General features: G+C 38.6%; 1 protein-coding gene and 1 pseudogene across 2 annotated transcripts; both read right to left on the bottom strand.

Moving 5' to 3' along the window:
• Nucleotides 1–655: 655 nt before the first annotated feature.
• Nucleotides 656–11124, bottom strand: LOC116117870 (annotated as a pseudogene).
• Nucleotides 10310–15960, bottom strand: LOC116117861 (putative disease resistance RPP13-like protein 1). 2 transcript variants are annotated; one of them, XM_031403872.1, is made up of 4 exons: nucleotides 15928–15960; nucleotides 15659–15722; nucleotides 11071–15408; nucleotides 10310–10972 (listed from the first exon to the last, which is right to left on the bottom strand). In XM_031403872.1, exon 3 carries the CDS (start codon nucleotides 15391–15393, stop codon nucleotides 11176–11178), a length of 4218 nt encoding a protein of 1405 aa, XP_031259732.1. In that variant the 5' UTR covers nucleotides 15394–15408; nucleotides 15659–15722; nucleotides 15928–15960; the 3' UTR covers nucleotides 10310–10972; nucleotides 11071–11175. The 2 variants fall into 2 exon arrangements, with proteins under 2 accessions (XP_031259732.1, XP_031259731.1); XM_031403871.1 differs by lacking the exon at nucleotides 15928–15960 and having other exon boundaries at nucleotides 15659–15800.
• Between the last annotated feature and the right edge of the window lie 258 nt (nucleotides 15961–16218).

The following is a 16218-nucleotide window of genomic DNA, read 5'->3' as shown; positions in this document are numbered from 1 at the left end:
ATATTTATAGTTTTGTTCCTCATTCTAGTAATCAGGAAAAATATTAAACCAACATATTCTATTTGATTGGTGAATCAAAGAATTTGACAACAAATCAGGATACATCTCCAGATCATAGATGGTCCATGTTGATCACAACATTTTACCAATTTGAGATTAACTTAATTCTTCACAAGTTTGAATATTGCTTGGTACACTTTAGGCAAGTGGCTCCACCTGCATTTCCTTAAATGTAAAATGGACTAATGACACCAGCAATTATCCTAAGCTTCAATTAAACACCAGAAGCTACATCAGATTCTAAGAGAAAATTGCATTGTCAAAAAATTAATCAATCACCAACAAGTAGGTCATCAAAAGTTGATATCAAAATATATTAACCAGAGCTAATCGGCAAGTCGATAATCTGAGGCAGAGTTCCTGATGTCAACACATCAAAAGCAAAATCCTTTCAACAGGTTCTGTGATTCACATGATTTTCAAAAATGATGTAGAGTGCACATCACCTGAAAAGAGCATAAAATAGATTAGTCCTGAAGTAAACAAGAAATATTGTGGAAAAAAGAATTAATCAAAGAAAGACGAACCAAATCACAAGGCAATAGAACTCCAAGTGTATTATACTATGTGTGCTCAACCCAACTACATGGATTTTCTACTCGTTCTGGCACCCTTTTTTTCTCTTGTGACAAAATGATTTGAACTTTTGCAGCGCAATCATCAAGCCCTCATGCAAATGTTGATTGCTTTCATCCCAATCCCAAGATATCATTTTCCTCTCCTGTAAATCCTCTAAAAGCAGTTCACCTTTTACAAAATTCTCCTCATTGGAAATGGCATCAATGAGAACAGTATAGGGGGTGGTATTGGGCCAAAGACCTCTTTGTTTAATCTCCTCATATAGTTCAAGTGCAGCCATAACATCACCACGTGCACAAAGGCCTGAAATGAGAACATTGTATGCAACCACATCAAGCTTCACTCCGCAGCGTTCCATTATGCCTTTCAACTTCAGGGCCTCTACAAAGTTAGCTTCTTTGCAGAACTTGTACATCAGAGTCATAAAAGTAGCAATAGTTGGAACAAGTCTCATCCTCAGCATGGGATTAAGAACCAGCATTGCTTCTTAAACCTTCCCACATAGTGCAAGACCTCTTACCATTGCACTCTCAACTACATCACAGGGACTGACTTGAAATGCCTCCATCTCATCTCTTAACTTGAATGCTCCTTGTAGATCACCCATTCTACACATACCATTAATTAAGGTAATACATTGTGTAAGTTTAGGTGTGAAACCCCTCTCTGACATGTCAAGCACAATAGAATGGGATTCTTGGAAAGTAGAAACTCTGTTAAGTCCAGTTATGATAGCATTATAGGTTTTGAAGGTTGACGCTGTGCTGGAAGTATGGTTTGCTGAAACTGAAAGTCTGAAGCTATTTTGCTGCTGTACAGGTGACGTGCATGGTGCTGTTTCTCAGTTCCATAGTTTAAGCCTTATTGTAAACTTAAGTGTTAATTTTGAATTTGATGACTTAGCTAATTTTGTAATGTGGTTGTTAGATGTGTGTGGATTAGCTGAGATTATGTAAAAGTTACTGACAGTGGTTGTAACAGTAAGCCAAAGCATGTTATATGCAGGTTTTTGTTGGTTAATGAATTTTGCATCAGTTCTCTACTGTTCTCATTTTCTTTGCACATCCGGCATTAGCTTAAACACTAACATGGTATTAGAGCCACATTAACAGACCATCATCTAACAAATTCACTCAAAAACTCATCCTTAATCACCATTGAACTTTAACCTTCCGCAAGAACAAAACTTTCTAGAAAAACTGCAACCAGGTTTTACATGGCAACTCAGTCGGCTTCTCTCTCACCTCCAGTGTTCAATGGGGACCAGTATCACATCTGGGCTGTTAAAATGAGAGCCTACCTAAGAGGGCAAGGGCTGTGGCAGTATGTGGAAGAGGAGAAACAGCCACCGCAGCTTGGTCCAAACCCAACCTTGAATCAAATGAGGATATATGAGGAGGAGATGTCCAAAGCTCCAAGAGCTCTTTCTCACATACACTCTGCAGTAACAGACCTTGTAGTTATAAGGATAATGGCGTGTGAAACTGCAAAGGAAGCTTGGGATAGGTTAAGGGAAGATTTCATGGGAAGTGACACAACCCGAAATATGCAAGTCATGAACCTGCAGAGAGAGTTCGAAATGCTAAGAATGCAGGAGGTAGAGAAAGTAAAAGAGTATGTAGATAGACTTGTGAGTGTGGTGAGGAAGATTATATTGTTGGGAGTTGAGATGAGTGACAAGATGATAGTTGAGAAAGTGTTAGTCAGCCTACCGGAAAGATTTGAGTCCAAGATATCTTCCTTAGAAGATTCAAAGAACCTCTCTCAAATCAGTCTCACCGAATTGGTTCATGCCCTGCAGGCCCAAGAACAGATAAGGTTGATGAGGCAAGAGGACTCAAACGAAGGTGCTATGATGGCTGCTCAAAAGGGATTAAATGTGCAGGGAAGCAATAGGAAATATGCTAGGGATAAGAGAGGAAAAGAGAGAATTGGTGGACAGTGGGGAAAACCGAGTGGAGGAAGGAATTATCCACCATGTTCCCCCTACAAAAAGAAGGGACATCCAGACAGTAAGTGCTGGTTCAGACCTGGGATCCAATACAGAGGGTACAAACAGTTCGGGCACATTGAAAAAGTGTGCAGGAACAAGGGTGCACAGCCATCACAGCAAGCACAAAGTGTTGAAGACCAACAGTAGAGCAGTGAACCCGAGCAGCTGTTTGTATCTTCATGCTACTCCATGCAGACCACCAATGATGTTTGGCTAATAGACAGTGGTTGTACTAACCACATGGCAGCAAAACTGGGGAATTTTGTCAGGTTGGACAGAACATACAGCTCCAAGGTCAAGGTGGGAAATGGTGAGTATGTAGAGGCAAAAGGGATTAGAGATGTGGCAGTCCAAACTGAAGCAGGTACCAAGACCATTTCAAATGTTTTATTTGTACCATTTCAAATGTTTTATTTGTCCCTGAAATTGCACAAAATTTGTTAAGTGTAGGTCATATGTTGGAGAAAAACTACACCTTACATTTTCAAAATCATGCTTGTGTAATAATGGACTGTGAGGGAAATGAATTAATGAGTGTTAGGATGCTGGGAAAAAGCTTCCCGGTAGAGTGGAAAAAACCAGGAAACTTAGCACTAATTAGCAGGGTTGATGAGTCTGACTTGTGGCATAGAAGGTTTGGCCACTTTCATTACTTGGGAATTAAAGAACTTAAGGCCAGAGACATGATGCTAGAGCTGCCTGAAATAGAGGAGAAAAAGTCCTTATGTATAGCCTGCCAACTTGGCAAACTTAGCAGGTCTTCATTCCCTTCGGATCAAGCCTGGAGAGCAAGTCACAAGCTGCAATTGATCCACACTGATGTGTGTGGTCCTATGAAAACTGAATCCTTAAATGGTAGCAGGTACTTTGTACTTTTTGTTGATGATTACTCAAGGGTGGCTTGGGTGTATTTTCTGAAGCAGAAAAATGAGGTGGCTGCTGTGTTCAAGAAATACAAGTTGCTGGTGGAGAATGAAGCTAGAACTTTGATTAAAACCATAAGGAGCGACAATGGGACAGAATACACCTCAAATGAATTCAGCAAAATTTGCAGTGAAGCTGGAATTCAGCATCAGTTCACAGCCACATACACCCCTTAGCAGAATGGTCTTTGTGAGAGAAGAAACCAAACCATTATGGAAATGGCTAGGTGCATGATGACTGAAAAAACCTTCCTAAAGTGTTCTGGGCTGAAGCTATTAATACAGTAGTTTTCCTACTGAATAAGCTGTCCACCAAGGCAGTCAAACATCAAACACCAATTGAGGCATGGAGTGGAGTCAAACCAGCTATAGGGAGCTTGAGAGTATTTGGAAGCATAACCTATGTAATGATCCCAGCAAGCAAAAGAACCAAATTGGATGATAAGGCTGAAATTGGGATACTTATAGACAACAATAGCAACTCTAAAGCCTATAGAGTTTATGTTCCTAAGTCTAGGAAGATTGTAATCACAAAAGACATAAAGGTTGATGAAGGTGGAGTCTGGAACTAGGAAGAAAAGAGAGTTGATGTGCAGGCTGAATCAAGACAGGAAGAGATGAATGAGGGGCTGGTTCAAGAGGCAAATTCAGATGAGGAAGAAGAACATACCGTTAGAGGGACAAGCTCACTGGCTGATGTGTACGAAAGGTGCAATGTGGCAGTGGTGGAACCAAGATGCTATCTTGATGCTGCAAAGTCTGATTTGTGGAGGGCTGCAATGCAGGAAGAACTCAGCATGATTGATAAAAATCAAACCTGGAAATTGGTACCAAGACTTGTAAAAAGGAAAGTCATTCAGGTGAAATGGATCTTCAAACTGAAAATAAATCCTAATGGCTCAATCTACAAGCACAAAGCAAGGCTGGTGGTGAAGGGCTTTGCAAAGCAACCATGTATTGATTTTTCAGAAACATTTGCCCCGGTAGCTAGACAAGACACAATCAGGCTGCTGTTAGCACTTGCAGCTCAGTTTAACTGAAAAATTTTCAGTTGGATGTCAAGTCAGCATTCCTGAATGGGTGGATTTCAGAAGAGATTTTTGTGGAGCAACCGGAAGGCTACAAGGTTGAGGGCAAAGAGGATCATGTGTACCTGTTGAGGAAAGCCTTGTATGGCTTGAAGTAGGCCCCTAGAGCCTGGTACAGCCAAATAAATGACCATTTGTGCAGCCTTGGTTACTATAGAAGCCCAAATGAGCACACTCTCTACATAAGGAAAACTGAAAGGGGTTTGGCTGTGGTCTCTCTCTATGCTGACGACTTATTGGTGACTGGAAGCAATCCTGAAGAGTTGGACCAGTTTAAGTCAGCCATGCAAACTGAGTTTGAAATGACTGACTTAGGATTGATGAAATATTTCCTAGGCATTGAGATAAGGCAGGCTACAGGTGAGATTTTTGTATGCCAGCAGAGGTATGCAACCGAGCTTCTCATGAAGTTTGGAATGGACAACTGTAAACCAGTAGATACCCCACTAGTTCCCAACCTGAAACTGAGCAAAACTGATGGTGCAGAGAGGGTAGATGAAGGGAAATACAGGAGCTTGGTAGGAAGTTTGCTGTATTACACAGCCACCAGACCTGACCTCATGTTCACAGCAAGTTATCTCTCAAGGTTTATGAGCAACCCAAGTGAACTGCACTTTAAGGCTACAAAACATGTGCTGAGATATGTAAAGGGAACCATCATGTTAGGCATCTGTTTTAGGAAGGCTAAAAGTCTGAAATTGTTGGGGTATACTGACAGTGACTGGGGTGGATCCCTGGATGATGCAAAAAGAACCTCTGGTTATGTATTTTACTTGAATCAGGTGTAATTTGCTGGCTGTCAAGGAAGCAAGAGACTGTGGCACAGTCTACTGCTGAAGCTGAATATGTCCCTGCTGTAGTAGTAGTGAACCAGGCTATGTGGTTGAGGAAGATGTTGGATGATTTGCACCAAGGGCAGGGTGGTCCTACATTGATCCTATATGATAACCAGTCGGCTGTGGCAATGGCAAAGAATCCTGTACTCCACGGCAGACTAAGCATATTAAGATTAAGTATCATGCTGTTAGGGAAGCTGAACAGTGTGGAGAAGTAAACTTAGTGCACTACAGAGGGACAGATCAAGTTGCTGACATTATGACAAAGGCATTGTGCAAATCCAAGTTTGAAGCCTTAAGGTTAGAACTTGGTGTTTCCAGCCAAAGCATCAAGGTGGAGTGTTGAAGGTTGACGCTGTGCTGGAAGTATGGTTTGCTAAAACTGAAAGTCTGAAGCTATTTTGCTGTTGTACAAGTGACGTACATGGTGTTGTTTCTCAATTCCATAGTTTAAGCCTTATTGTAAACTTAAGTGCTAATTTTGAATTTGATGACTCAGCTAATTTTGTAATGTGGTTGTTAGATGTGTGTGGATTAACTGAGATTATGTAAAAGTTACTGATAGTGATTGTAACAGTAAGCCAAAGCATGTTATATGCAGGTTTTTGTTGGTTAATGAATTTTGCACGAGTTCTCTTCTGTTCTCCTTTTCTTCGCACATCCGGCATTAGCTTAAACACTAACAGTAGGTATTTATATCAGGAAAAACTCCCAATTTATTCATAACATTTAGCAGATCAAAGGCCTTCCCCAACTCACCAGTTTTACAACACTCCATTATAAGCATGTTAAGAGTAAGCTGATCGACTACAGTACCTTCTACTACCATCTATTCCAAGAATTTAACACCTACTTCTAACATACCAGTCTCACAGAATCCAAGAATGAGAGAATGACATGTTAACTTGTCAGGCAAAAGGCCAGTCCTTATCATGATACTGTGCAACATAGAGCACATTAACAAATCCTTTTTCTTGGAAAAACCATGCAAGAGAATATTATACGTAGCCAAACCAGGGCACAGACCTCTGCTTCTCATTGTTAATAAGAGATCATATGCCTTAATCATTTTTCCCATCCTTGAGAATCCATCTATAACAGCATTAAGAGAAACAGTGTCAGGGAAGACGCCTCCCTTCTCCATTGCATCATAGATATACAGAGCAGCCTTCGATTGATCAGCCCTGAAAAGGCCATTAACCAAACAGGTAAGCATTACCTCATTTGGAACAGTACCTTTTGCCATCACTGTGTCAAAGAAAAGAAGAGCAGAAACCACGTTGCCCTTCCTACATAACCCAGAAAGAAGACTAGTGTATGTATAACTATCGGGCAGCAAATTATCCTGTACCATCTGATCAAGAAGGACCAGTGCCTCCCATAATTTTCCAGATTTGCATGCCTCATAAATTACTGTGTTGTAGGCAATAGTATCTACAGTAGAAGGAATGTAGTGAAGCTTATTCAAAAATTGTTTTGCCCCCTGTAAATTACCACCTTTGCACAGTCCTTTAAGTAAACTACCATATGTGAAATGACTTAGGTGATGACCTAGTTTAATCATTTCGTCAAACACAGAAAATGTTTTTAACCCATTGCCCAACATTCCATGGCCATTTATAATACAATCATAAGTCACTGAGTTAGGGACAAGACCTATTTTCCTCATGTGATGCATAAAATCTTCTGCCTTACCAACTTTTCCATCTCTACATAGAGAAGCAACCAACACGTTAAATGTAAACTGATCTAAATATGACCATTGCAATTCATAACTGAAAAGACCTTCAATGCTTCCGCAACATTTCCCATCTTGCAGAAGTTATAGATTAAAGTAGAGTATATGATGTTGTTAGGAACAAATCCAGCTCTATACAATTTATATAATAACTCCTTCACTTTTCAGTCTTTCCCACTCTGCAAAATCCATTTATAAGGACAGAAAATGTTATAAGATCAGGATTCAATCCATCCTTGAACATATTATCGAGCAATTGCATATCTTCATCAAGCAACCCATTTTTGCATAGCCCATCAATAATTGATGTATATGTTATATGGCCAACAACCATTCCGTCAGTCCTCATTTTCTCCAGGAAACCCCTTGCTAAGTCAAACTTGTCATGTTGACATAATCCATTTAAAGTTAAGAGCCCCATAACTGACTTCATTAGGTCTTAGTCCAACTGCTTCCGTCCTAACCAAAAGTCTCAAAGCTTCTTCAAAATTACCCTTGTTGCAGTGTCCATCAATTAAAGCATTGTAAGTAATACCATTTGGTGAAAGATTAAGCATTGACATCTCATCAAATACCCCAGTTGCAATCCCAATCTTTCCCTCCCTAAAAAACCCATTAATAATAAGAGTATTATAAGTGACTTTGTTAGGAGATATCTTCCTCTTCCTCATATTTTTCAATAGTAAATAACCTTTTGAACTTATATTGGTTCTGCACAAATCACCAGTAAACATATTATATGTACATACATCAGCTTTGATATCTTTACACCCCATATGATCAATCAGCACAAACGCCGCTTTATACTTCCCCATCTTGCAATACCAATTGAGCAAAGCATTATACATCACTACATTGGGGACATAACCAGTCTCCTCCATCTTTCTCACTAAATAATCCGCTTTCTTAAGATTCCCTTCCAGACACAGAACGTTTATCAACACATTAAAAGTAGCAACAATAGGACAAATCTTCCTAGCCAGCATTTCCCTAAAAACCAACCAAACTGACCCAACCCTACACTCTTTCTGCAAACATCCTAGCATCATGTTACAAGTAAAAATCGACGGATTAAACCCTCTAACACCCATCAACCTAAACGTCTCCAACCCCTCTACAACCATCCCTTCTCTCATATAAACCCTAATCAACAAGTCAAAAACAGAGGGATTTGAATTACAAAGAGCGTATGTGTTCATCAGAGCACCAAAAACGGAATTTTGACCAATAACCATGTGAGCTAACTGCCTAAATATCACCTTGGCATCATCATACATTCTAGCTTTAACAAGAACATGAGCTGTTAAACAAAGTAAGTGAGTAAAGTGAGTGAGTTCCAAACCAGGGTTTTTCACGAACCAGTTGAGAAATCTCAAAGCAAGCTTCCCGTGAACCGGTCTGAGTGAAGCTAACTTGTAGTCCATGTGGTTCAGAGACTCCCAACCGTCTATAGTGAGAAGGTTATAGATGCTGTTCTCCATTTGAGAAGCTCGAAGCTCATGATGATGGCCATTGTTTAATGGTTTGGTTTTGTTGAAGGGTGATATCCTGCTGGAAATTCAGAAAGGTGGCAGAATTTTGAACTGCAAATTTACGCCTGTTGATCTCCCGTAATTCATGCAGAAGCAGTTTTTTAGTCACTGTATTTGATTTGTTCAATGTCTTGTTTAGGTGTATTAAGTTTGGTTAAGTGTTATGTCTCACTTGCTTGTAAGTGTATTAGTTGGTGGTGTTAGTTTAAAATTTGAAATTTGAAATGTTTTGTTGGAACAGTGACGTTGCCGTGTATNTGGAAATGTAACATTATTCAAATGTTAAAGGTGTAACGATAATAAACAATAAGTTAAATAAAGATAATGGCAAGAGAACCTTATATAACGGTAACGACAGAAGAACGTTAACTAACGAAATAGAAGGAGATCGTTTAATAAACTTAACAGTAGAAGAACGTCAATTAATGATAACAACAACTACATAAGAGCGTTAAGCCGTTAACTAACAGTAACGTTCATCTTTCGTTGTCGTTAATTAACAGTTAAGCCAATGGAAATTAATGGTTGTAGTGAGTTAACAGAAATTACTAAATTATAATGATGAGTTAACGAGAATAATGATTTAGGACGCATGAATAGATGTATTCTGATTTAGAAATCACAACAATTTTCACAACCAAACCTCAAAAGCTATTAGAACTTCTACAATAGTTTTTGTTAGAAGTTGTATTTGTCTTAAATTGCTAAGTTAGTAGACTGTTATGGTGAATATATAAAAACACTATAATAATTATAAAAAAAAAAAAAATCAAAAAAACTGTTCAGGAGGCTAGTAGAAGAAAGAGTGACCGTGACACTTGCAGTGGAATGGAAGCACAATCTTCATCTAAAATTCAACAATTGTGCTTCATTATAAGAAGATCTGCCTGCCTATCTACAAAATACAAACCGAAGGAATTTCAGAAAACATTTATAAGTGGTCTATGTATAAAGAGTTAGGTTAGCCTCTGCAGTTATGATTTACTATAACTTCATTGATCCATAACATGAATTGATACGATTTAGGTGATGGAATTAATTGACAGAACTGAAACTAGCAGAACGATTAATGGAGAAAATATTTGATTCAAGTCTCTTTTTTCGTTTGAGAGACAAAGTGAAGTTCATTCATTCTTTCTCGTATGGATTATAGATGAACTTCTAACCTATATTAACACAAGAGAGGTGTGCTATCTTGAACCAAACGTGACTTAGTCTTATAACAAGAAGAATTATCAACAGCTCGTTTTCTGCAAAGATCAACAAACCATGGCCAAAGGCAGAGCAAATCATAACCTTAGAAAGGCTTTAAGAGAATCTTCAGCAACAAAATTTCAGACATTTGAACCACAGTACAACCCAAAAACTGCAAATCTTGATTATTGCAAGGCTGAACAGGATTCCAGTATTTGAACACCAACACCAAATTGTAGAAAGCAGTAGCTAATGAAGCCAATAATAGAAACTTTCAACAAAACAAAACTCTCATTACAAATAACTTTTGAAGTATTTATTTATTATTTTTATCTCCGTTTTTAGAGAACCTCGACAGTACGAGAAAATTTTATTAATTGATTAAAAAATATACACCTAGACAAGGGGGGACATAATGAACCTTACCCTTCTTGAGAAATCCTATTACAATAGGTAATTAAAGAAAATGCAAATGCATGCAATTACATAGAAATTAATATATATATATAATCCAAAGCTCAACTTAGAAGAGTGTATTGTTGCCAACCACATCCGAATCAGCTTCATTTGTCTCATTAAAAGAAGCTGCATCATGTCTAGGACTTTAGACTGCAACCGTAGTATCAGAAACTTTATTATTAACTAAACTTATAATCTGTTTTTCTGTAATTACCTTTTAACCCTGAATATTTCAGAGAATCAATGAGATGAAGAAGCAGTTAACTTCAGCAAAAGAGATGAAACTTGCATCAACATTTATGCTTAATTCATCATAATGCAGCAAGCATGAAGTCTTAAATTCTGACTGGAAGATGAGTGAAAGGTTACTTCACGCCACTTCAAATAACATTTTATGTGCAATGTGGTGAGCTCTGTTATTAGCCTCTGTTCTCACAGAGCTGAAAAATAGTAAAACCTATAAAACTGCAAGAACAACATTTTTACTAATTACCTCACTTTGAAACTTTGTACACTGCATTGCCACTCATGTCATACTGCATCCCGGAGTTGAGACTGTTTGGTTGGTCCCTGCAAGAACAACATAATTGTTAATGAACACTCTGTTTTATGAAAATCTAATTGTTTTGATAAAATCTAATGTTGTGTGGTTCTAGAAATTGACAGACCTGAATGGCCCATAAGAATGAAGGCAGGTAATTGATAGATTCAGCCTTCTTCATTCTGAAAGCAAATTGACTTCATTCTTCTTCCTCTGAATCGTAAATGAACTTCTAATCTATCATAACAAGAGGGATGTGCTTTATCTTGGGCCACTCTTGTCCTTTATCCCTTTTGCAACGTTGTTTTAGCAAAGGACAATTAATAACATATAGTTCCAGAAGCGAGGATGGAAGGTCTGGTAAGGATGTGAGATTTTGGCAACTATTAATTCCAAGTTCCAGAAGCGAAGATGGAAAATCTAGCAAAGATGTGAGATTTGGGCAATCCTTGATCCACAACCTTTCAAGAGAGATGAGATCTTGGAAACCCATGGGAAATAGGTGCTTTAATTTTGGGAATCCATCAACTGTGAGGTTTTTAAGAGAGGATGGCAACTTCATTCCCATCTCCTCCTCAGGGAAAGACACTGCATTTGGGCATCGACTAATTGAAAGACTTGTAAGAGAGGTGAATTTGTGGAAGCCCCACCCAGCCAGTGAGTTGTAGATTTTGGGTTCACCAACGTTAAGTGACCTTATATTGTCGGGAATATCTTCTTCTGGAAACAATGCCATGCTTGGACATTTCGATATGGTTAAGTGTCCAACAGATTTGACGGTGTGCATGCAGCTTGGTAGTGCTTGTATCTTCTCACATCCAGAGAAACAAACTTCTGAAATATTGTTAGAAAGCACAATTTCCCGGCCCAAAACAAGACTGGAACATTCCCAAATAAAAATATTTTTAAGATTGCGAAGAGTGTATTGGCCCTCCAGAGTTGATCCAAGAGACTTGTAATTGTCAAAACTCTCTACTATTGACTCTGCCTTAGGTGACTGTCCTCCAGATAGTAACGTCCTGAGATTTGTACAATTCCATATTGAAAGGTTTGTGAGTGTTGGAGGTAACTGGTATGTCGATGATAAGTGCGTAAGAGAAAGGCAGCCACTTATTCGCAATTCGCAGAGAAGAGATGTGGGGGTGTTGTCCACATCTTCCTTGTGCATCAATGCATAAGAAGAAGATGGAGAAGAAGTACCAGTATCCTCCCAAATGCACACCAATTTTTCACATTCGCTTATCCAAAGGGTTTTTAGAGATGAAGGTAGTTGGCCTCTCACAATGAATGATAGAGAATTGCAAACATAGACTTCCAAGTGCTCAACACGTGGATTGTTGTGCTTCAACCCCCCGTGTAATGATGTGATAGCATCACATTCCCTAATTTCAACTTTTGTCGGAATGGAAAGCAAACCATCTGGAAACAAAGCAAGATTTGGAAGCTCTCTCATGCATAGCTCTTTAAGAGAGGTGAAGCTCTGGGAACCTTGTAGTGGCTTCTCAAGAAAAATCTCATTTCCCCACAAATGTGTGAGCTCTTCCCAACCAACAATTTTCAGAGTTTCTAATTTCTGAAATCCCTCCCTGGTCCAACTTCTAAACCCTGGAACATTTGATTCTTCACTAATTAAGGACTCACTCGAGCTACTGCAAACCATGCCTTTGCATCTTTCTATTTCTAAATGGCAGAGCATTGGAAGGCTTGTGAACGAAACCACCAGTTGTTCACAATCTCTAATCACAAGTTTCTCTAATGAAAGAAGACGGTTAGGTAATCCTCCAGAGAGTTTAGGACATTGTGATATGGAAAGCTGTTTGAGACAAGAGAACCTTTCAACATGCTCCTTTTCTTCAAAAGGATCCCAATGCTCCCATTCTGGCAGATTCTCAAAACAAAGAGTCTCTAGTGATTTAAAAGATTCTGAGCAACTCTCCCCATACACCTCACAGCCTATTTTTTTAAGCATTTTCATCCCTTTGATGGTGAGGTTTTTAAGTAAGCCTAGTAGCCCAATCGAAGGCAAGGTCTTGCAACTTTTACATCCATCCAATTTAAGAGAAACCATATTAGAGAATGTTGGATCTCCTATCCAAGATGAAAATATTTTGCCACAAAAATTCTTGATTGTGAGCTCTTTAAGATTTGTATGGGGTCGTAAAATGTCAAGAACAATTTTCTCGACTTCTTCGTCTCGTGAGGCATGAGAAGAACTCCATTCTAGCACTAACACTTCCAAGTCCTTCTTATCACACAATATAGAATCTCTTGTTTCATGACAATCAGTTGCATTCTCTAACCTTGAAATATAAAGTTCTCCACGAATAAACTTTAATTCTTTCAAATCTTTCAAACTAGATACGACACCTTCACCCACAACAAAATTAGATAAGGTTCGAATACATTTCAGTTTTTTCATTCCCGAAGGAATTTCTCTTATAAGTATTGCACCTCTAATATCAAGATGGCGAAGATTGACCAAATCTCCCAATTGTAAAGGCAACTTTTTGAGATGAGAACAACCTCTTAATAACAAACTTTGTAAATTGAATAGTGAACTTGTTGACTCAGGTAGATATGTGATTTCAGTTTTAGAAAGATTGAGATACCTCAAAAGTTTCAAATCTCCAATTGAGTCAGGTAGTTTCATGGCATGGTAATTTGTTAAACATAATGCTCTCAAATTTTTGAGTTTTGGCAGCAAATGAAAAAAAGTTTCCCTAGATATGTAAGTCTGTTCTGCATACCTTAGGGGTGGGAACATTCTTATGAACGTTCTCAAGTGCGCCATAGTATGGAAAACTTCAAAATTCTTCTTGACTTCATACGCTCTATATGTGTAAGAGGCGTGTCGAATCGTCCTTTCAAATCTTTTTGTTTCTGTGACATTGAATTCTTCCTCCAACCTAAAACTTGTTTCTCGAGAAACCCATCGGGCCAGATCATTAATAAGGTCATGCATTACAAATTTATAATCTTCACTATTTGATTCTTGAAAAAATGACCTTGACAGTAAATCACGGAAATATTCACCTCCTACATATTCCAACTGCTTGTTTCTTGGTTGTTGAATAAGACCTTCTGCCATCCATAAAAGCACAAGTTCCTTCTCCGTAAATTCATAATCCTTTGGCAAAATTGCACAGTAAGCGAAACATCTTTTTAGATGCGAAGGAAGATAATGATAGCTTAATCTTAATGCAGAGAGAATACCATTTTGCGGTAGTTCCCATATTTTGCTATTCAATATATCTTCCCACTCTCCATAAATCTGTTTAGTACGTAAAAGACCACCAAGAGTTTTTGCTGCCAAGGGTAAGCCTTTGCACTTCTCAACAACTTTCTCACGAATAAATTTCAAATTCTGACTTGTAGCAATTACTCTGTTTCCATATACATGCTTCTCAAATATGCTCCAACAATCATCGCCTTCTAGAAGCTTCAAGTCAAAACATACTCCTTGTTCCATAGTCAATGCAACCTTTCTGCTGCGTGTAGTCACAATGATTTTACTTTCTGCTGCACCAGCCATAAATGGAGACTTTAGGGCTTCCCACAATTCATAATCCTCATTCCAAACATCATCCAAAACAAGCAAGAATTTTTTTCCTGTTACTGAATTTTTTAGTTGAACCTGAACCTCATTTAAGCTCGTTAGGCTGCAGGGAGTTGAAGTGATGGACTCAAGAATTGCCTTAGAGATTCCCAAAACATCAAAAACATCAGAGACGCATGTCCATACCCTTGGACTGAAACCTTCTACAGCCTTGTCGTTGTAGACCTCCCGAGCAAGCGTTGTCTTGCCAATTCCTCCAAGGCCAACAATGGGTATTACGTTAAAGTTGGCCTGACTTGGTTCGTCCCTTGAAACCAGTTCAAGTATCTTGGCTTTATCATCATCTCTCCCGTAAACAGCTGGTTCGATTCGCACACATGTACTAGCTGGTCTTGTCCCTGTCCTTACAGCAGTTGATGTCCCCACAGAAATCTCTTTTAGTCCAAGGTCAATTTTTTGTTTGCAAAGTTCCGCCAATCGGGTAGTAATACCATTTATCTTGGACCCCATGCTTATGTTGAACTTCACAGAACTTGGAGTCAAACTAGTGCAGCAAGCAGAGATAAAGCTACCTATCTTGCTTGTGCTAGCATGATCTTCACACATCACCTTACGCCGCAAATTTTCAGTTGCGAACTCATCCAGAATGTCCTCCACATCATAAGCCAAATCCCGGAGATCGTCCAGCCAGATTTTCACAGCCCCGTCGTTTTCTGTCAGTTGCTTCTCCTCAGCATCACCAAGCACTTTCTCAATCATCCTGAACGTTTTCTCCCACTTCTTCAACTTTGAACTTACACCTTCTTGACTAGCAAAATTCAGCAACTCTTTGGAAGCCAGTCTGTCAAACAACACCGAAAGAAACGCAGAGAGAAAGAGCTCTCCCACAGGCATGGTGATTGGTTTTTTCTGTTAGAAAGAAAGGAGTTAAATCAGAAGGATCGATTATCCATCACACAAACAGAAGAGTGAGAGTGAAAGCAAGAGAAACTGGTTTTCCGCTATGGATTCGAAAAAACTCAATTGCAATAAACTATAACACTTTAAGCATGATGACTAATTAAGAGGGCTTAAACCTGATAATTAATTCTGAAGCAACTTTAAAATTATAAATAATAATTTAAAAAGTGGTGGTGATATGAAGGTTATTTTTTCTCACCTGAAATTAGTGATATGAGGGTCTTCTAGATTTCTTAACAGTCGATTCTGCAAGCAAACACTGTCTGCAAGATGAGGAGATGGAAATTGGTGCTTTAGGAGAGTTTTGGGAGAAGAAGAAAGAGACTCAGAAAATGAAAATTTCGGGAGGTTTCTTCCTTTTTCTCTCAACAGTTCACTATGAATGATAAAATGGAAAATGGACATCCACGAGTCAAGTGTTCATTATCAAAGCTAAACAAAAAGTAAAATGGAAAATAGACAGCCTACTCATAAAGCAGAGAGTCCAACTGTCCGCAACTTTGGCTTTGAAGTCTTGGCTCCGCCGTTGCAATAATTCAACCGCAAATCAAATGAAAGGAGCTAAAAGCTTTGGTTGCATTTTTAATGTCTTGTTTTTTCTTCCCAGTGGTCCATAGTGTTCGTGTTTGTTTTAGTAAATTTCCAAGCATCAGTGGGCACCCTCCATGGATTTTCATAAAAGAAAATTGAATGATAATCAAATCAATAATTTGATCGGTGTTTGATTAAAATTAATGACTTGATTAATTAGGACAAATT

Source organism: Pistacia vera, unplaced genomic scaffold (genome assembly GCF_008641045.1).
Source record: "Pistacia vera cultivar Batoury unplaced genomic scaffold, PisVer_v2 Contig824, whole genome shotgun sequence".
NCBI lineage: Eukaryota > Viridiplantae > Streptophyta > Magnoliopsida > Sapindales > Anacardiaceae > Pistacia > Pistacia vera.
Note: the sequence above shows the minus strand (reverse complement) of the source record. Positions and strands in the feature narration are given on the sequence as shown.

What these genes read in the sequence shown, in the direction of transcription:
- LOC116117861 (XM_031403872.1), bottom strand. Translation starts at nt 15,393, where the DNA reads ATGCCTGTGGGAGAGCTCTTTCTCTCTGCGTTTCTTTCGGTGTTGTTT.